The sequence below is a fragment of the Rhinatrema bivittatum genome, chromosome 1 (genome assembly GCF_901001135.1).
Source record: "Rhinatrema bivittatum chromosome 1, aRhiBiv1.1, whole genome shotgun sequence".
Lineage (NCBI taxonomy): Eukaryota > Metazoa > Chordata > Amphibia > Gymnophiona > Rhinatrematidae > Rhinatrema > Rhinatrema bivittatum.
Genome location: NC_042615.1, coordinates 342858988 through 342881020, shown reverse-complemented (window position 1 = coordinate 342881020; position 22033 = coordinate 342858988). Strand labels below are relative to the sequence as shown.

Genomic DNA, 22033 nt, shown 5'->3' with positions numbered 1-22033 from the left:
AAATTCCTCCCTAACCCTGCTACTGGGAATGCCTCTGCTCACTGCAGGCAAATGTACAAATGTATGGCCTGGTTGCGTGCAAGTTTACCCACATATAGGGCAGACAGTTTTATAACAGAGCATTTCTGCTGTCAAGGCACTGTTTTACCCTCAGAAATGCCTTTGAAAATTACCCTCCATATGTCAAATACCATTCTTCATAAATACAAGTTTATTATAGAATTTGGTAGTGGATTTCAAGAGAAAGTTATAGATGATGTAAAGCAATGCTACCAATTATGCCCATAATATCTGTAACTCTGGCATCCCATTTCTTGCTGACATCACTGCCCCTCACATTTTCTCTGCTGCACCCAACCTACCTTTAGGGTAGCAACCTGACTGCCCAGAATGTATCTGCAGACACCATTTGGAAAAAAAAAATAAAGTTCAGTAGAAGTAAAGAGCAAGTCTTTTGTCAATAGTCCTGCTAATCATCCCAGTGGGTTTGATTTACCATGTTGAGAGTAGGCCCTGCTCAATAAAGTCAGTATGGGCCATGGACCATGTACTTCCAGTCCCCACTGGTGCTTTTGTGCAAAACCTTTAGGTTGCTGTGGCGATATTCAGAAAATATCACATATTGTTGAGGACTGTCCAAGTTTACAGAGTGCTCTTACAAAGCTTGGATTCGGGGTTTTGCATTCATTAAATAAATTGTAATTGCAAATGATGTAGAAGATTTCATTATTTTTTTAGAAGTCCAATTTCAAAAACTTTTAGCCGGCTAACTCAGAAGTTAGCTGGCTAACCTTTTCTCCCTTATCTTTTTAGCTACTTCTTTAGAAAACCATAGTGGCTTCTTTTTCCTTTTTCCTTTATTTACTTTCCTAACGTAAAGGTTATTGCCCTTATATCTCCTTTTAGTTTTGCCCACTGCTCTTCTATGTCTCCTAGATTTTCCCATCCAGTTAACGACTCCTTTAGATATGACTTCATTTTAACCAAGTTAGTTTTCCTAAAGTCTAGGATCCATGCCTTTGAATGAATCTTCATGTCCTGCGCTCTAATACTGAACCACACCATCCATTGATCACTGGATCCTAGATGATCACCCACTGCAACATCAAAGATACTGTCCCCATTGGTAAGCACCAGATCTAGTATTGTCCCCTCCTGCATAGGTTCTGTTACCAACTGACCGAACAGTCCCTCCTAGCATGGTTTGAGAGCAGTTCCCCAGAGGAAGTTACAGATCAAAACAGCATCACCAAGCTGTATTCCCTGTGCGATATTGACTCAAGGTTTTGGCAGTGCAGCATTAACCTGTTGAGATGTCTTGGAAATAGCTTTAGTTATTACCTTGTCATATGAAATCATGGAATCTATTAATCAAGACAAATCACATTCAATCAGGTTTACTCCTGGGCTCAGATTAGTGGTTCTAACTGCCAAACCCCTAATACTAAAACTGTTGGCAGAACCTCTGGCCAGGGTAACCCAGTTTCTTCTACAGCCTTAACCAGTCTGGTTTTAATAGTTTGGTTCATTTTTTCTGCTTGGCCAGAAAATTGAGGGTGGTGCGAACATAAAGTCTGTGTTTCATATCAGTTGCATCAGACATTTGTTCACGTACCTTTTTATGAAATTCAGATCCTTGGAAACTGCCAATGCATTCAAGTATACCCCACCTAGGTATGTAGTGTTTTAACAAACTTTTGGCTACTGTGACAGCTGTATTTGTGTGTGTGTGTGGCAAGCATCAACCCACTTGAATCGGTGCATAATAATTAATCAATATTAGTATACTTTGGCTTTTGGCACATGTATAAAGTCCATCTGTGTTTGCACAAATGGGCTCCATGGTGGCAGTACAGCCTGTTGAGGAATTTTTAATTCCAAAAGTTACGTTCTGTTTTGCACAAATTATACATTTCGGCACATATTTTGCTACAATTTCCCAAACCCAGGGCTGTACCATTCCTTATGGAAAGGTAAAAGCATCCCTTTTTCCCCACATGCGACAGTGCTGCCTTACCTTACCTTGAGAAGAGGCTGCTGTGCTCCCATATCCACCATCAAGCAGAGAGAGTGAACTTCCAAGTCAGCTTCCACAGTCAAGTGGGACAACACAAACACAACAGCAGCCAGGGAAGCGCCATTGCACGCACCCGTCCCTAGTCAATTGTAATTATTAAAATTTGGATGCTGGAAAGAAAGACAAATAAAAAGTAGCTACCCAAGCAACGGTTAACCTCTTAAGAATGAGATAGCATTAGACCAAGCCTACAGGAGCAAACTGAAGTATAAACAGCCTGTGACATAGACTACTCCACTTGCCCAGAGCTTATGGGAAGAAAAACTGAAACATTTTCAACTAAACACAAAATTGCCCCCCTCCCTCAACGTGAGAGACCCTTTTATGTGCTGCTGCTAATAGCACCATTCATTCATGCATTACCCGGGTTTTAAAGTGATGTACGCCTCTAGCACAGACCAAACAACAAAACAGAGAAAACTGGCAGAATAAACATACAAATCACTCTAGTTAATCTGTCTAAGACAAGCATATATACCGGATGTCCCCACACAATCTGACTAATCCTTAAGTGATTTTTCTTATATCGGAACCTTATATTATTTTCTCTACATTTCAGAGGTCTACCTGATCACCGTCTGAGCCCAGCCCAGGTGAACCTCCTGTCCTGAGTGCTAGGGAGAATAAATTTTCCTGTTCCCAGGAGTTTAAACTTTCCTAGGGGCTTATTAAACATGCCTAGGCGCAACCCAATCATATACTCATCATGCTACATATTCCTATCCAGGCAAAATCCCAAGTCTAATTCTTAATAGTCCAATTTATCTCTCAGCTGCTAGTGTGTTGTAAAACGCCCAAATCACACGAGTTTCCTTGAGAGAGGATAGGGAGAGAACAGGGCCCCTGGCCAAGGGAAAGGAAGAGTCCCTTACTTACCAGTAGCAAGGAGCATCATGGATCTGCCCTTCACATTCCTCACAAGGGGCATCAGAATGAAGTCTAGAACCCTTGCCTTTGAATGAACCTTCATCTCCTTTGCTCACACCATCCAGTGATCCGTGGATCTCAGATGAACGTCCTCTGTAACATCAGAGATATTGACCCCATTGGTAAGTGCCAGGTCCAGTATCACCCCCTCCTGTGTGGGTTCTGTTAACAATCAACAGAACAGATCTCCGTGCAAAGAATCCAAGATGTTCCTGCTACTAGAAGACATTGCAGCAGGGATGTCCCAATCAATATCTAGTAGATTGAAATCCTCTAGCAATAGCACCTCCTTTTCCTTAAATCTCTATCCATTTCTTCTGTCTGTGATGGAGGTGTGTATATTACACCAGTATAAATAGATGTTCCATTCTCTCTTTCCAGATTTAACCCACAGTGCCGCCTCCTTACTTCATAAGCCTTGCAATTCCGTTGCTTTAATATTTTTTTATTTATTCTGTTTATATGATTACATAATTGTGATTTAAAGTAATCTTGTCACTTTACCACTTCAGTTAAGTTACTTCATTTTGTTTAGGTCATCAGCATGGAGATCAGCGTGGCAGGACAGAAGGGTTTCCTGAAGATCATGTCACAGAGGTAATTTACACCTACCATTAATAAATAATCATGCTTTCACTTTGAAGATTGCTCTGGAGGCAACGTATCCACAGGCATTTGCACCTGCTTTTCATGCAAATATTTGGCAATGCAATCTACTCACTTCATTTTCCTCCCTGACCTAAACACGCCCCCAGAAATTCCTGTCCCTGATGCAGCTAGAAGGGTGCACACTGTGGAATACCGTTCATACTTTTAGCCAGGGAAAGAATGGTCAGTATTCAGATAGACCTGTACCTGCATAAATTGGTATTTTCCCAGGTAAATGTCTTTCGAAAATTGTTCCTCAAAGATAAGGGATGGTCCAAGTATTTGGGTGAAGGTTATGGTGTCTCGGTGTGTTGCTTTTGTGCAAAAAATGTCCCTGCGAGTGGTTCAGCCCAGCAGCAAAGGTGCCAATCCTACCTGAATGATGCCAGTAAGTTCAGCTTGAAGCTGGCCTCAAAGACTAGAGATGTGAATCGTGTGCCCGATCGTTTTAACGATCAGGTTCGGATGGAGGGAGAAAAAAATGGGATCGTTAGAGATGTGAATTGGAATCGGTTTTGATTCCAATTCACATCGTTAATTTTTTAGTGAGGCCTGAGCAGATTTTTAAAAAACCCACCCCGACCCTTTACAAATGACCCCTTTGCTCTCCCACCCTCCCGACCCCACCCCCAAAATGTTAAATTACCTGGTGGTCCAGTGGGGGTGGGGGGGTCCCGGCGCGATCTCCCGCTCTCGGGCCATCGGCGCCATTTTGGCTACCACTGATAAAAATGGCGCCGATGGCCCGATAAAAAAAAAACCCACCCCGACCCTTTACAAATTACCCCTTTGCTTCTCCCACCCTCCCGACCCCCAGTCCAGCAGCACCGGCACCGAGGGTATGATTGAAGGGATGGCTCCCTGACCCCCCGCTAGACCACCAGGTACATGTAAAAGGTTTTGGGGGGGGTCGGGAGGGTGGGGGAGGGTAAAGGATTGGTTTTAAAGGGTCGGGGTGGGTTTAGGGGTTGTTTTGGTGTGCCGGTTTTCCCGCCCTCCCCCCAAATAATTCCCATACTCGATTTAACGATTTTTCACGATAAATCGAGGGAATTCCTATTGTATCGAGTCCCTTACCGATTAATGACGATTTTAAAATTATCAGACGATAATTTAAATCATTGAAAAAAGATTCACATCCCTATCAAAGACCACAGAAGAAGTCCAGGGAGCCAATTCTGGTTATGCTGATGGCCAGGCCTTGTGGAATTTATACTTAGCTACTTCGACTCCTTAGATTTAAGAACAGACTCTAGAGTGGGGACATGGTTCTCTTTTCTCCATTCAAGTCGCCATTAAAAGGGGCTTGAAGGACTCAGCACATGACAAAGTGGACAAGTACTGAACTTTGAGCAGGGGCATTGGTGTCTTGGCACACGGCTCCAAGGGCTTAGAACTCCATGCTGTGAAACAGCTGTGCCTGACTGACCACTTGAAATCCCAAAACAAAACCCAAAATTTTGGAGGGAGAATGGGCATCTGCTGATGTCATCTATATCCTTGTCCTGCCCTGCTATTCAAAACTTTGGACACAGGTGGTCTGACAGTGGTTATGCATACTAGGTAGTGGAATTCTTTGACCAGTATTAGAATCCCTATGGATCTGCTTATTCCATGTTTTTTTTTATTGGGAATAGATGCACTTCAGATTTAATAAAAGGATAACATTTTGATTCATTCATTACTGTTCACTGCTCAAAGATTGATTCTTCAGAATTAGAAGATGACTACTACTCCTTTATAGGTTGGGTTCATTCAGGTGTCTTCCTTAAGTAGGTTGGTCTATCCAGTTTGCCCATAGCCTAAAAAAGGCCAGCTCTGTTTGAGATGGGCACAGGAGAAAACTGCAAAACATGCCATAATTTGGACCTCATCAGTAGCTGCAATGTAGACCTGAGCTGATTATGCTGAATCATTTCATTTTGTTTTAATTGGATGTAGCATTGGTGCTAGTGTGTTATAGATGCATACTGGATTATTATGTAAACTCAGTAGAAATCAACAATGCTATAATTGTTGTCTATTAATATATTGGTAAATGTCATCTCTCAGTATATTCTTTAGCCTGCATGTTTATTTTCCATGTTTTGTTTTAGATTGTTGAACTGTTTATTGTATTCTGAATGACTCTTGTATATTCTAAAAGGCATTTAGTAAACACGTTCATTTTTTTCATGCATAGTTTATACTTTGCTATGTCCTCACTCTTTTATTAAAAAATTGCACATGAAAGAGGAGCATTCCTTTCATACATAGTACATCTCTGCTCAATACTACTCTGAAGCTTTTGTCTCATTCTCTTGCTCCTTGGATTAGATAACCTGATATCTATACAGAGCAACTAAGCATACATAGGAAAGAGGAAAGAGGAAGGGGATGCTTATCTGCCTCATATAACAAAGCCATCTCATTCTTCAACAGACCATGATGTGAAACCCAACACAGGGGAAGCACATTATATACTGCATAACTACAAAACATACAGTGGTTATACAACGTCTACACCTCTCTCCAAAATGTTCACCTTTTATTGCCTTATAGCCTGAATGTAAAATGCAACTAAAACAGTTTTGTTCCATCATATGGCCATCGGCACCATCATGTGCTCCTACGATGTGACAGAGGCTGACCAATGGCACCGGTAGCCCCTGTGACATAGTAGGTCAAAGGCTATCGGCGCCATTTTGAAACCGGCAACAGAGGGTGTGAGTGCAGGGGATGGTTCCCGGACCCCCTGCTGGACCACCAGGGAGTTTTGGTAAGTCTTGGGGGGGTCAGGAGAGTGGGGGGTTTGTTTAAATTGGCTCCTTTAGGCGGCCAAATAATTTGGCGAAGATTCGTTGTATTCGTGGGGAATCGCGATATGTTTCGCTTCCCCACGAATACAACTAATACAACGAATATGGCCCTATACGTTGCGGATTCCCAATTCATAGGGAACGAATGCACACCCCTAGTGTGTGTGTGTGTGTGAACCAGAAGGAGTGATGGCTGAGGATTATGAGAGAGAGCCAGAGAGGGTACTGGACAAGACAGGAAGAAAGAGAGGAGGGGGTTGTAGGAGAGAATAAAAGAGGGGGTATGGTCAGGGAAATAGAAGAAAAAAAAGAGGGCAGGGGCAAAAGAAAAAGAGAGAGAGAGTGCAGGATATAGTGTTGAGGAAGCAAGGTGAGAATCTAAGGCAGAGAGAGAAGGAGGCAGGTCATGGAGATACTGGTGCTGGGAGGAGGGTGAAAAAAAAGGCGGCAAGAAGCACTGTGAGAAGTGTTATGTTGGGTCTGCTTGAAGCACTGATGGATGTTTTGCTGTGGCTGTCAAGAGAGAGACTTGGGACAGGGTGGAGGATTGAAAGTAATTGATGGGGACAGGGTGGAGGGATTAGGAGAGACTGCTGGGGACAGGAAGGGGAATAGAAAGACAGGTGGGAAGGACTGAAAGAGCGAGATTGGTACAGGGTAAGGAGAATGAGAGAGAGAGAGACATTGGACAGAGTATGGGGGAGTATTCTGGTCAGATACTGGTGGGGAAAAGGGTGGAAGAATTGAAAGTTATTATTGCTGACAGGATAGGTGAATTGAGAAAAACTGGTGGGGTAGTTTGGGGGACTTGGGGAGACATAAAAAAAGACTGATAGTGACATGGGGGGGGGGCAGCTGGGAGCAAAAAAACTGGTGGGGACAGGATGGGAGTAGTGAGAGAGAGGGAGACTGTTGGGATGATTGAAAGAAATTGATGGGGACAGGGTGGGGGAACAGAGAGAGAGAGACTGGTGGGAAAATTGAAACAGGTTGGGACAGGGTAGAAAGCTTAAGAGAGTGAGATTGATGAGGAAAGGATGGAAGATTGAGAAACAGAGATGGAGATGAGAAACAGAGAGATGGAGATGGGGCAAAAAGGGTTCCCCATCAAAGAACTCCAAATGCCTCATCTCTGGAAAACATGAGGCTGATTGGCACTGGGCATTCTGATTCCTTGGCTCTTGGTGTATGAAAAGGTTGACAATCCCTGAGCTAAGAGATCAATATTCTTTACTCCTTGTTTGCTTTGTGGTTTTAACTGTCTGTCTAGGTTACATACATTTCTTGTGAGTCACCCAGTCTCATTTGACCACAGACCTCTGCAGAGGGCTACATTTGCTAAATTTATCTTCCTACACCTCTCCCTCCAAGGCCCAAGCATATCCATAAGTTGCTTTGCAGACTAATAGATGTGAAAGGCAAAGAAGAAAGAAGTAGATCTGCATAGATAAGGATATAGCTTAACAAAATACAAAAAGGGAAACTGGAATCTTAAGCTAAACTAATATGCTCTCATTGTCACAAGAGGATCAGCCTTGTATTTATATATCAAAATAAAAATATGTTCTGTGTACTCCCAACTGTATTAACTGCATATCTATAAGGAGTTACTGAAGCCACATGTCAAAAGGTTTAGGATCTGTGCCAAAGCATTACATTTGGCGCAGACCTTAACACAGCACGTCACCCAGAAGACACCATCCCTCTGTGAAGTATGGTGGTGGCAGCATCATGTTATGGGGATGTCTTTTATCGGCAGAGACTGGAGCACTTGTTAGGATAGAAGGAACAATGAATGGAGAAAAGTACAGAAAAGTCCTCGAGGGAAACCAGCCAACCTCTACAAGAAAGCTGAAACTGGGTCGAAAGTGTGTTACGCCCGTCAGTCGCAGACAGCTGTTACCACTAATGCTCACCTCTTTCTTTGCTGCATTGACACCATTGGGGAGAGTGGCGGACTCCGCCAGCTACCGCCAACCTGCCTGGTGTCTCCCGGCCAGTGTGGGCGCTGCCGACCGCCATCTTGCCTTCGGGATTACTTAGGCAGGCGCGCGCAGGGCTCAGTCTTAAGCATGTCATGGTGGGAACCTCCGGGGCGTCACCTCCGGATGACATCTTCACTCTACTATACTTAAGCCTGCTGGCCCTGACTACTGACGACTTGGCAACAAGTTCCCTCATTGCTGAATCCGCTTCACTCACTACGGATCTCCCGTCCAAGTTCCTGCACATTTGACGTGAGACGCTCTGGGTACCCGCTCCTCGAGGGCCCTTCCTCGTCTCTGGCTATCCGCTCCTCAGAGGGCCTTCTTGCCTAGGACTATTGCCTATCCCCGTTCCCCGGGGCCTCTGCTGGAACATACCTTACTGTGAGTACCTTGACTCTATGGACTACTACTGTACCATCTCTAGTGTGGAATCCTCTCCGGTGTACCATCTGTAGTTGGAAACCTCTTTGGTGTACCTCGCACTGTGGACCTCTACTGGGAGACCCTCACCGGTGTACCCTGTGCTGCGGGCCACTACCGTACCATCTCTAAGTTAGGAACCCCTTCGATGTACCCTGCGCTGCTGGCCACTACCAAGTCATCACTCAAGTGGAACCTCATCGGTGTACCCCGCTCTACGGACCATTGCCGGATCTCCACTATTGAGGTATCCCCTCTGGATATACCCCACTGCACTGACTTTGTGACTTTCTCCTGCACTCCCCGCTCCTCGAGCAGTGTGTGTCTCTCTCTCTCTAATAAAGACTCTATTCCACAGCTGTGTCTGACGATTGCTGAGACCACGCCTCCTGACGGTGAGGCTTACAGGACTCTTCCCTGTGACCGGTACCATCTCTCACCTCGGCCCAGGGCCCACATACATACAAATCCTAACAGTTTACCTTTCTGCTTGACAATAACCGGAAGCACACAGCCAGAGCTAGACTGGAGTGGCCAAGGAACAAAAAGGTAAATGTCCTGGAGTTGCCAGTCAGAACTCCAAGCTTAATCCAATCAAAAATGTGTGGCATGTCTGAAGAATGCTATCCATCAGTGCTCCCCAAACAACTTGACTAAGCTTGAACAGTTTTGTAAAGAAGAATGGTCGTAAATTGACAAATGTAAGTGTGCAAAGCTGGTGGAAACCTATCCCCAACACACTCACAACTGTAATTGCTGCCAAAGATGATTCGCCCAATATTAACTCAAGGTGGGGGGAGGGGGGAATGGAAACCTAGCCAATTGCTGGATTTGTTTTTTAGATATGTATATGGTTTGTCCCCAATAAAACATTTTTTTGCCCTGAAAGATGTGGAGTATTTTGTGTTGAAAAATAGGGGAAAAAAATCCTCATTCAAATGCATATGTCTGAAGTATTGACAAGAAGATGTGAAAAATGTGCTAGTGGTGTAGATTTTCTATAGCCAATGTATACACATACTATCTTGCACCTAAATCAACAATCTAAGAACAATGTACTTCACAAATGTCTGCCAGGACTCAACTGAATTACTGATTAATTCATGATCTAATCTCTCTGAGATGCAGCTGAATGTTCCACCTCCACTTCTGTTGCCTGTGGATCCCACACCTCAGCCTATACTAGCTCTTCCTCCCGTTAAAACAGTCCTTGCTGGATGCATATATGGTGTATCATGTAGCACACCATAAACACACTGTTCATGGTGTGCTACAATTTGGGTATGGTCAAGGGCATAAAGCATTCACATAGTGAAAATGGGTTTTCAGGTAACCAAACATGCATCAGTAATTGTACTGGTAGAATGATGGGCACTATTATACCACTTCTCTGATCTAGCAGATGGATGCAGGAACAGGGCTAACAGCCTGGGATAGAGGAACAGTGGACATGGGACCTGGGCAAAGTCCAGTAATGTCACCACTCTATTCGTCATCCCATCAGCCTGCATAAAAAAGACTGCATGTTAATTGTTTTGTTTGCTTTTTGTAAAGCTGTAAATATGATTTATTTTGTGTGCATTGTCAATTCCTCTATGAACTCCTTTATGCTATGCTATGTGTGGCACATCAAATAAGTGATAAAATATACATAGAGGTGTTATAAAGGATAGCGTGTAAATTATAAATGTGCACAGCAGCTTGTATGTGAGCGAATTATCTCTAAGAACTAGTTTTGTGAATAGTCAGCATCACAGTCTTCTCTTGCTTATATAGCTGTGAAATATACTAGTGTTGTTTGTGTCTTTTGTTATCCATATAGTCCTGGGAATCCATAGTAGATGAGATATATCTGTTTTGAGAAGGCTTGGCATGCATGTAGAATGTGTGTGGCATGCAAGTATGAGATATAACTGAATGAGTGGGAGAGAATGGGCATATTGATGGGAATGAAATTAAAATGATGCCTAGAATAGGGTCTAGGATACTATGTGGGTTAGTTTTGAGCCACAGCACTTTTTATAATGTATGCTTTTTAATTCCCACTGGAACAAGCAGTACTTACCCTTTGAAAGCAGCTTTTGCATGGAAAGATTCTATCAGCCTTTAAAATAGGGAGAGTTTAGAGCAGTGGTTCTCAACCCTGTCCTGGGGACCCCCCCAGCCAGTCGGGTTTTCATGATATCCACAATGAATATGCATGAGAGAAAATGTGTATGTTATGGAGGCAGTGCATGCAAATTCTCTCTCATGCACATTCATTGTGGATATCATGAAAACCCGACTAGCTGGGGGGTCCCCAGGACAGGGTTGAGAACCACTGGTTTAGAGGAATGTTATCTCATAGAGAGAAAGAGGATTTATTCCAGGTAGACTTCATAATTTAACAAAAGTTTTTTTAAAAGTTTTAATTGTCAGATTGCTTCCATATGAAGTAATGGAAGCTACATGACTGTGACAGAATTCTTTTGTGGGCTTACTGCTGCTTCAGGCAGAAGTAAATATGTTTGTGACTGAGAACTAATTGAGGCAAATAAAAGATACATATGTATTTGACTGAATTGATATTTGTAGGCATGCCTATAAATGAAGTGCAAGGCATTAATGGAGCATCTGTGCTGATGCTTCTTCCTGCATGCTTTGAATACCTTTTCAAACTGTGATGAATATTTTTGTAAAATATCTATTTTATACAGGAAGTTCTTGACTTACAATATGCGACTTGCGACATCCCATACTTCCTTCATCCCCAAATTTGCACCCTGTACCACACCTCCAATGGAGGTTTCACATTCTGACACTGTTTAAGGCTCTGGACGCTGACTTCAGTCCATCCAAATCTTGCTCCCAATTAAGACATTTTGACTTAAAATGCAGTTTAGATGAACCAGTTGTGATTTAAGTCTGAGGACTTTAAGTATCTGTTTTTTTATATCAGTTACCATTTGGTTTTTTGGCTCTATTAGTACTCAGGATGCCAAAAATAATTTTGATGAATTGATCCCAGAAAGATTAAAATGGTATATAGCCAAGTTCAGAATATTATGAATGGTTTTAGAAGAGAAATACATTCTTCTTAGCAATCCTTTGTTATATCAATCTAGTCCCATGCAGCATTAGCTGCTTCTTGTAAGATTAATATATAAATATACATTATTCTCTGTATATTTATGAACATTTCTTACTATCTGTCTCTACTGGTAAAAAGTTGTATCTATACAATTGTTTAATATAGCAAGATTTGCATCCCCAGATATTTCATGCTCTCATCTGCAAAAATAAATAGCATAATTTATTACTTCATAATGCAATGTAATTTATTGTTTTGCAAAATCAATGAAGAATTTTGGTCTTGAGTGAGCCTCAATACATAAGCAAGCAAGGAATAGCCTGGAATATTTTACAATAAATTTTCTTTTAATCTCAGTGAATCTTATTATATGTATTATTTCATAACTAAAAATCTGAATGTAGTATTACTTTAATTGAGATTTTGTTGTTGTTATGCCAATCACAGGATGACATTTTGATGGCAGTAATTTATGTACCTTTAAAATATGTGAAGGGTGTCTAAGTATGTTTGAGTTGGTAGGAACCTACTGTATGGGCCAATTCGGTGATCAAATATATCCTTCAAATTCTTGAGGAAATAATTGCTTGTCCAGGATCTCAGTAAATTCTTCAGTTTGGTTGGATTCTGATCTCTTTGGGAAGTCCTGTTGTTTTCCTGCTCACCTAATTTTTCACTCTTGAATCTTCACAATGATTTATCCATAAGATCAGAGTATCACCTCTTACAGTGGAACATTTTGTGTTTATCAAACACTACTGCAGTTAAGAACCTCAGTCTTCACGTCAAGCTCTTTCAGAAAAGGTTAGTGCTTAACCTGCCTTGTAACTTAACAGTCCTCTAGATAGGGAGATAGGGCAGAAGAATGTGAATTTATTGCATAGTTCAGGGTTTATCAAAGTTGGTATCAGAACCAGCTGGTTAGTTATGACAGGCATGCAGTTGGGTCATAGGATACAGCACCACTGGATACATTAAACTTTTGGCTCAAACATTTAACATTCTTCCATTAAGACTTGGCAAACTGCAAAATTCATTTGATCAGTCAGTCAGAACTAACACCACAATGGCTAATAGCTGAAGAACACTTCTCCTTCCAAAGGGAGATGCAAGTAAATCCTCAAATATTACTGACCAATTACATGCCTACCTATGTGCAAGATGTTTACTGAAACTGATGCAAATAGAATATACAACCACATAGTCTTTAATAATGACATGGCGACAGAACAGAAGGGAAACAGAAGAGGAGCATATGGAACCAGTTTATTTTTTTATGTATTTATTTTTTTGCAATGTTCATAAATCACTTTCTAGATTTTACATTAAAAGCTTCCAAAGCGATGTACAAAACAAATAACATAAAACATAAAATTACAGTTAAATTATAAAATCAAACAAGACATCCTCCAGACGATGGAAAGGCCTAACAAAGCTTACAAAGGCACTTCTAAACTTACCATAAATTACATGCAGCATTCCAGGAGCTAACTCATCTGAAACTTCTGGTAATAATACAAAGGAAATCATACCTGGGACATCATCAGCCAAGTTTTCACTTAGCTATGAAACTGCATAAGATCTTTTTCTTCCCTAATCAGTGGAGGAAGTTCATTCCAAAACTTTGGGATTGTCATAGAGAAAGATCTATCTTCTAATTTGACATGCCAAAAGGTTTTAACTGATAGAAATTGGAGTTTGCAGCTATAATGTGTGTGTACATATCTGGCCAATGTTTTCCAGCATAATCTATGCTCCATATGAAGGGGACAATTTCCACACATGATCTTAAAAGCCAATGCAAGAAGTTAAAATTTACAGCGCAACCATGGATGCATCCACCCTGGGCTGGGGAGCTCATGTAGGAACGCTCTTCTCAAATCAACTTCCTGGAGCTTTGAACAATCAGGAACGCGCCATGGGCTTTCAAAGATCAACTGTCCAACAAAGTTGTCCTGATCCAAACCAACAACCAGGTAGCCATGTGGTATGTCAACAAGCAGGGAGGTACAGTATCATACCTCCTGTTTCAGAAAGTGTCCAGATCTGGTCATGGGCCCTGTCCCATGGGCTAGTGCTCAGAGCCATGCACCTTGCTGGGAGGGAGAACATGGTAGTGGGTAGGCTCAGTTGAGCCTTTAGACCCCCATGAGTGGTCCCTGGACCAGGGGTAGCGAATCGGATATTCTACCTCTGGGGGAGCCCGGACTTACATCTTTTCATGTCCCCCTGCAACAAGAAGGTGCCTTGGTTCTGTTCCCTGTACAGGTCAGATGTGGCAAACCAACCTCAGACGCTCTTGCCCGTCATTGGACAAGGGTCTTCTGTATGCATATCCTCCTATTCCCTTAGTGGCAAAGACTCTCTTGAAGCTTTGCGAAGACAAGTGGACTATGATCCTCATAGCCCATCAGTGACCGAGATAGGTCTGGTTTCCACTCCTACTGGAGTTATCTATCCAAAGTCCGATCAGTCTGGGAACTTCCCCAGATCTCATCACGTAAGATCAAGGCAGGCTACGGCATCCCAAACTCCAGGCCCTGTCGCTCACAGCCTGGATGTCTAGAAAGCCTTCCACTAGAAAGTCCTTTGGACTGATGTGGAGGAGGTTTTCTGTGTGGTGTGAGCAGAAAGCCCTAGATCTGTTCTCCTGTCCCACACAATAAATTGATTGACTACCTTCTACACAGGTTGGAAGCTGGCTTAAAGACCAACTCCGTTAGAGTTCATCTCAGGCAATTGGCGCATACCACCAAGGTGTAGATGGGTATGCCCATCTCTGTTCAGCCTACAGTTGTACGTTTCGTGCGAGGCCTGCTTCAATTGAAGCCTCCTCTAAGGCCTCCTGCTGTGTCTTGGGACCTCAATGTTGTGTTAGCTCAGCTGATGAATCTCCTTTTAAGCCATTGCACACCTGTGACCTGAAGTACCTGTCCTGGAAGGTCTTATTTTTGGTGGCAGTTGCCTCAATGCACAGTTCAGCAAGCTCCAGGCCTTAGTGATTTATCCATTTTAACGAAGTTTTATCATGACAGGGTTAGTTCCTGACTAAGGTGATGACGTACTTCCAACTTAACCAGTCCATCATCCTGCCAACATTCTTTCTCAGGACCCATTCGCACCAAGGCAAATGATCACTGCACAGTTTGGTCTGCAAGCGAGCCTTAGCCTCCTATCTGGAGTGGATAAAAGCCCATAGACAGTCCACTCAACTTTTTATTTCTTTTGATAAGAATAGGTTGGGTGTTGCTGTTGGCTACCAGATTGCATCTCCTTCTGTTATGCCTAGGTGGGGCTGCTTCTTGGGGATCATGTCAAAGCTCATTCTGTCAGAGTCATGGCAGCGTCGGTGGCCCACTTGCAAGCAGTTCCTATGGAGAAGATCTGCAAAGCTGTGACATGGAGTTCTCTCCACACATTCTCATCTCATTATTGTCTGGATAGGGATGGCCAACATGACAGTAGGTTCAGCCAGTCTATCCTTCGGTATCTCTTTGAGGTGTACATCCCAACTCTCCCGCCTAGGGCCCATTGTTTGGGTTCAGACTGTCTCCCCCTCTGTTACAACAGTACCAGTGTTGTGCCCATTGGCACCTGGTTCAGTGTCTATCGGCCCCTTTTTGTGTTGGGGAGCAGCCTGTATTTAGGCATTCATCCATTTGTGAGAACTACCATCCTCCTTGTTCTCGGAGAAAGCAGAGTTGCTTATCTGTGACAGGTGTTCTCCAAGGACAGCAGGTTGTTAGTCCCCAGGAAACCTGCCCACCACTTCTCAGAGTTGGGTTTCTCCTATTTTTGTTTTTAAGAACATAAGAAATTGCTATGCTGGGTCAGGCCAAGGGTCCATCAAGCCCAGCATACTGCTTCCAACAGAGGCCAAACCAGGTCACAAGAACCTGGCAATTACCCAAACACCAAGAAGATACCATGCTACTGAAGTAATTAATAACAGTGGCTATTCCCTAAGTAAACTTAATTTATAACAGTTAATAGACTTCTCCTCCAAGAACTTATCCAAACCTTTTTTGAACCCAGTAATTCTTTTCAGTGAAAGAAAATTTGATCAGTATCCAAAGGCAGATCATTCAATAAATGGAAATAATAAGGACATCATAAATTAGAAACTGATATTGTATTTGAGTTTGTTTCATTTGGGTTCTATTTTTATAATACAATAAAATTTAAATTAAAAAAAAAAGGAATTATGGCAAGGTTTACAAAGTATAGTGGTGTTTGTTTTGTATATCACTTTATAGGTCTGAATGCAGAATTTTGAATTTAGTAAGGTCCAACAATGCAAAATGTATTTAAAATGATAATGGATAAAATATGATTTTTGAAAAAGATCACTGTACAATAGATGTAAACAAAGTCTTAGTGGCATGGAGGAGTAGCCTGGGGGTTAGAGTAGCAGATTTCAAATCCTGCTTCTTCCACTGGTGCTTCTTGGGGCCTTGGCAAGTTACTTCATCCTCCATTACATCAGATAAAAACTTAGAAATGCCTACTATGTTTGATTTGTAACTCACCTTTTGCTCAGATTTGGAAGTCAGTAATAAAATCCAAATAATGGTATCAAAAACCATCACAGTAAACTATAAGCATTGCTTTGTCAATAGTAGCACCACTGTGAAAATTTGCAAATAGCACCAGGGGTATGTGACTATGAGAGCTTCAAATAGATGTGTCAAAATCACACATGCAAATTAATTAGTTCTCAGTCCAAGCATTTGCAAATGTATTGGAGGTATTTTCTTAACAGATATCTTGAAAATCAAATTAATGGTTCTTGATGCCCTGAGTTGCCTACCCAAGAGTAATAACACTTTAGTTAAGCAGCATATTTAAAACGGAAATTAGATGATAAAGCTAGAGCAATGTTAAAGCCTTCAGGTACTAGTACTGTGTACATAAACTATATAATGAACAGCTGCCTCTATCACAGAATGCCCACATTTGTAATTTTGTTATGATTTTCCATAGCTGTAATACTGTATTTAAAAGACAACTAAGGTATGATGACTAAACCACTCTCCCATGCTGAAAGTCAATAATAACAAAAGATCATTAGCATTTGAAATATTGTAATGTTTTTAATTGATGTAGGATATTTATGCTATACTGTTTTAAAATCTGTGCACTGCTTTGGGGCTGATTAATCTATCCAGAATCACAGTCTAAATTTGGAGATAGCCTTACTTCTGTGTCCTACTTATGTCCTTAACTAAATTCAACTGTGAACTGTAATATAAGGTTTAGGTCCCCATGTTTAGAAACTCATTTAAAAAAAGTCAGCTGTACTCAATATGAAGAATGTAATGTATGTATTATATCTGTTTTTGCAGGTGAAAGGGGAAAATATGTTCGGTGTTACTCATGCAAAAGCCATGACATGTTTTCAAAATGCCCAGGGATTGATTGAGCTTGATGTTGCCAGAGAGGCACCTACAAGGGATGATATACATCAGCCATCAGTGTTTTCCCAGTACAGTGGAGATACAGGTAATAAGAGAAAACTATAAGGAATATATCTAATATATTTGTCAATGAAAATTCATTTGCAAATCAAGAAAGAATGAACATCTATCAAATTTTACTTATTCGGACCTCTTTTTAGATTGCCATTGTTCAAAAAGAGATTTGTCATTCTGCTAATTCTGTTGTCATGTTCTTGTGGAACTAATTTCCACACCCAGCAGATTGTGCTGCCACCACTCTGTGTTCATTTAATTTTGTTAAAATATACATTTTAAATTGGCTATAGTAGTGAACACAGATGTTTATCAAGGAACTTATTTGATACTGGTTTGAAATGCATTTTTGCAAAGGGTGGAATGTGTGGTGGTGTATTGTGTCATGGAACACACAAACACAAACTGTAAAAACGAATACTTGGTTTACTAACTATATAAATGTTGTAAATATCAGCAAAGGCAAACCAGTATTGCAGCAAATGTTGCATAAATCAGTACAGGTAAATAGTATTGCAGTAATAAAGGTATGCATAAAGATTTGTACCAAAATATTTCCCTTACAGTCTCCCTTTTGTGAATCAATGTTTCTGGGAATATTGAGAGACAAAACAGGTCCAGAGAAACACAACACAAGATGGCTAAAAGCACTCTCTCTCTCTCTAATGATCTGAATGGATATTGTTAATTACAGTTCACTTATACTCTCATTTCTGGCTCTAGTCCAAGTTGTGCAAATTTCAGTTATTCTATTTAGAATTCACAATTTCAGCAGATGTATGCCCTAAGCTGCGGTTGTACTAAAAGACATCCTGTTACTGCATGACTCCCAGACAGTTAGACACTGGCCTTATCAGATTGCCTACAGAAGCATTTTCTGTTTCTATTCTGGCTTGTCACTAAGCAAACTGAGGGAAAAAACCAGCATGTAAAGCTATCATGTTTAAAAAGTTTTATGCTAAGCTCTTTGTGATATATTGATCCATTTTTATTGGTGATTACCTTTGTCCCACTATTTCTCACCTGTCACATTACAAAAAGTTCTTCCGGTTCACTTATCTAACTCCCTGCTGTCAAGCCCAAATTCAGTTCCACACACTAAAGGTGAGATGTAAGGACCTTTTTTGAGACTGTTCATGGGGTTACAGGCCTGCAAGCTGATTTTTCAAGGGACCCTCACCCCATCTCTTCCACCTCCTCACCACAGGGTTTCCCTTGGAATATTGTGCTGGCAATTCACAGCAGGTACATTGACACCTGCTCTGAAGCAGGTTCACACGTACATGTGGGGCTATCAAAGGGAAAGCACCACACATAATTAGGGACCTTCGTTTTGTGTTTTTATTTTATTTTTCCCAGGAATTTATCAGTGTTCATTACAACAAACAAAAATGAGAGAAAATCAGTGGAAAATATTACTTTTTTTCCACTGATTTAGTTTGCATTTTTGTTCATTATAATAAATACTGGTAAATTTCCAGGAAAAATAAAAGTAAAAGTCCCTAATCCCACCCCTTTATCACCATGAGTAAAAGTGCCCACTCTGTCACAGCACAGTTACTTCTTCCTGCAGTAAGGAGAGCAATTATCAGCAGGCCTTTTTATGCATAAAAGGTTTGAACATTGCTGTGTTTATTGGTAGTAATAGATGTTTAATGTAACTCTTTATTGAATTACTTACACCTTTGCACAGTGGTTTATTTTAATCCTGCACTTGCTTACAGTCATTGGCTATGTTTGATTTAAAAACTAAATGGGTCTACACCATTCTGAAAATAGTTGCACATATACTTGAAATCACCAGTTCACTGATACCTCCACCATTTCTTCCAGAACTTCACCAGTTCACCTAGACCCTCCAGCACTTCATCCTGAACCCCCACCAGTTTTCCCAAATCTCTCACCCATAAAATGCAGAAGAAAGACAAGTCCTATTTCAATTGCATGAATCACTTAGCAGGAGTAAAAGTGTTCGGCAAGTTTGGTAGTGTATGCGTATATACCATTTATAAAATAGCAAATTGCATGTAGGCTTCTGAACCCTAGCTTGCAATGGCCCTAGGCTGCTCCTTTTTTCCACTATTCACATTTACACACAATATTGCAACTATACATGTACTCTTAAGGTTTATGAAATAGCATATACACTTGTACATGCTAGTACATGCATATATGCTATTTTTATGTGCACAACGTGTCCACTTGGTTCTTTGAAAATTCTCTCCATTAAAATTCATCAGCCATTTAGATACAAGGTCCTCCTGTAATTTCTTGAAGTTTGCTCATGTTTTAACTACTTTGAATAATTTTTTGTCATCTGCAAATTTGATTGCCTCATTCACTTCTCTGTATTCCAGATTATTAATCAATAAGTTAAACAACACTGATCCCAATATAGATCCCTGTGATACATCACTATTCATCTATATCTATATGAAAAACTGACAATTTGGTTCTACTCTTTGTTTCCTACCTATCAACTTTGTTTCCTACCCACCAACTATTGTTACCAGTCAACAATAAGACATTGCCTCCTATCACATGACTTTTTAATTTCCGTAGGAGTCTTTTATGAGGGATCTTATCAAATGCCTTTAGAAAATCCAAATATACTATATTATGAGTGACCAACTCCAGTTCTTGGGAACCACAAAAGGACAGTTTTTCAGGATATCCACAATGAATATCCATGAGATAGATTTGCATGTTTTGCCTCCATTGTATGCAAATCTATCTCGTGCATATTCATTGTGAAAACCTGGCCTGTTTGTGACTCTTAAGGACTGGAATTGGCCACCTCTGTATTATATCAACTAGCTCAACCTTATCCACATGTTTGTTTACATATCATCATCAACATCATCTTCTTTTATCCCTAAAAATAGCATCCAAGGCAGTGAAAAACAATGTATAAGAATAAATATACAAACATAAATATGCAATAATTGAAAACACAGTAATATCCACAGAAGAGTGGTACATATACATAAATCAAAAAATAAAACATAATATATTCACATAGTCGATATACTTAAAGCAGACTACTTATCACATAACCACTAAATTAGAAAAGGTCGTGACTGCCTCAGGCAGCCAATTCTTGGTATTGGCCCCCTTCCGGGTGAGCGCAGTGAGGGGGGGGCCACCTTCTGCGAGTAGTTGGAGATAAAATGGTGATAAAAATTGCCGAATCCCAGAAATCTTTGAAGTGGGCGAAGACCAGAAGGTTGAGGCCAATTTAGGATACACTTCACCTTTTCCGGGTCCATGTGAAATCCTTGGCTGGAGATTATATATCCTAGGAAGGGTAAATTTTCTCTTTCGAAGAGGCATTTTTCCAATTTAGCATAGAGTTTGTGGGCTAGGAGCCTTTGAAGTACTTGAGTAACGTCTCGATGATGTGAAGATAGATCTTTGGAAAAGACGAGGATGTCGGCCAGATAAACCACCACACTGGTGTACAAGAGATCTCTGAAGATTTCATTCTTCATACCTTGAAACATTGCTGGAGCATTACACATGCCGAAGGGCATGACCAGATACTCATAATGTCCATCTCACATTTTAAACACGGTCTTCCACTCGTCTCCCATCTTAATACGAAGCAAATTGCATGCTCCCCACAGATCCAATTTGGTAAAAACTTTGGCCCCTTGAAGTCGATCAAGTAGCTCCGGTATGAGCGGAAGAGGGTACCTGTCTTTTATGGTTATAGCATTGAGACCCCTGTAATCGATGCAGTGGCGCAGTGGCGCAGTGTCCCATCTTTTTTGGTTACGAAGAAGAACCCTGCACCCGCAGGGGAAGTAGAAGGCCAGATAAATCCCTTGTCAAGGTTTTCTTTGATATATTGAGCCATGGCTTTGATCTCTGGCAGGGAGAGGAATAGATCCTTCCGTGGGGTAGTTTGGTTCCTGGAATCAGATTGATGGCACAATCAAAGGGACGGTGCTCTGGTAAGATGTTGACTGCCTGTTTGGAAAACATATCCATATAAGCAGTGTTTTTCTTTGCTAACCTCTTTGACACTTTGTTCAGATGTAACTAGTTTTGTTAGTATATTTAGCAATTTTTTCATTTGTAAAGCACCATTGCTAAATTTTATGTTAACTGTAAACCGATGTGATGTTACTAAACGAATGTCAGTATATAAAAGCTGCAAATAAATAAAGAAATAAATATTTAGGAGGTATTCCCAAGGAAGCTGTGGCTAATGGAAGTGGTGACAGAGGCCTCACTGGGAGTATGCAGGAAGTCAAGCAATGAGGACTCCATTGGGATATCTGAAGGGTTCCCCAGTCAAAACTGGGAGAGTGGATCTGTAGCCAGGGAAGCTCCAAAATGATGGGGTGCACTGCCCTCTTCAGGACATGAAAGGCTATTTTTTCTTGATGGAGAAGGCCGGTTCGGAGGGTCAAAGGTTCGGTCGTAGTGGTGATCTGCCCCGGTAAGGGCTCTCCATAGATGGATGAAATGTAGAGCAGGATTTCTCTAGGGATGGTGGGAAGTTTGAGGTGGTCCACCAGGGCCTTCATAATAAAGTCCCCCCCGGCTCTGGAGTCCACTAAGGCGAGGGTGGAAAGCTAGCCTGCGTCAGTCATGAGGGTAATGGGTAGAGTAAGTTGGAGAGAAGG

At 41.3% G+C, this 22033-nt stretch overlaps 1 protein-coding gene across 1 annotated transcript in view; it reads left to right on the top strand.

Moving 5' to 3' along the window:
* Nucleotides 1-22033, top strand: part of PTPN13 (protein tyrosine phosphatase non-receptor type 13) — a 659094-nt gene that overhangs the window by 555559 nt on the left and 81502 nt on the right. The window contains 2 exon segments of the mRNA XM_029599218.1: nt 3540-3601; nt 17274-17430. Coding sequence (XP_029455078.1) covers nt 3540-3601; nt 17274-17430 — 219 coding nt within the window.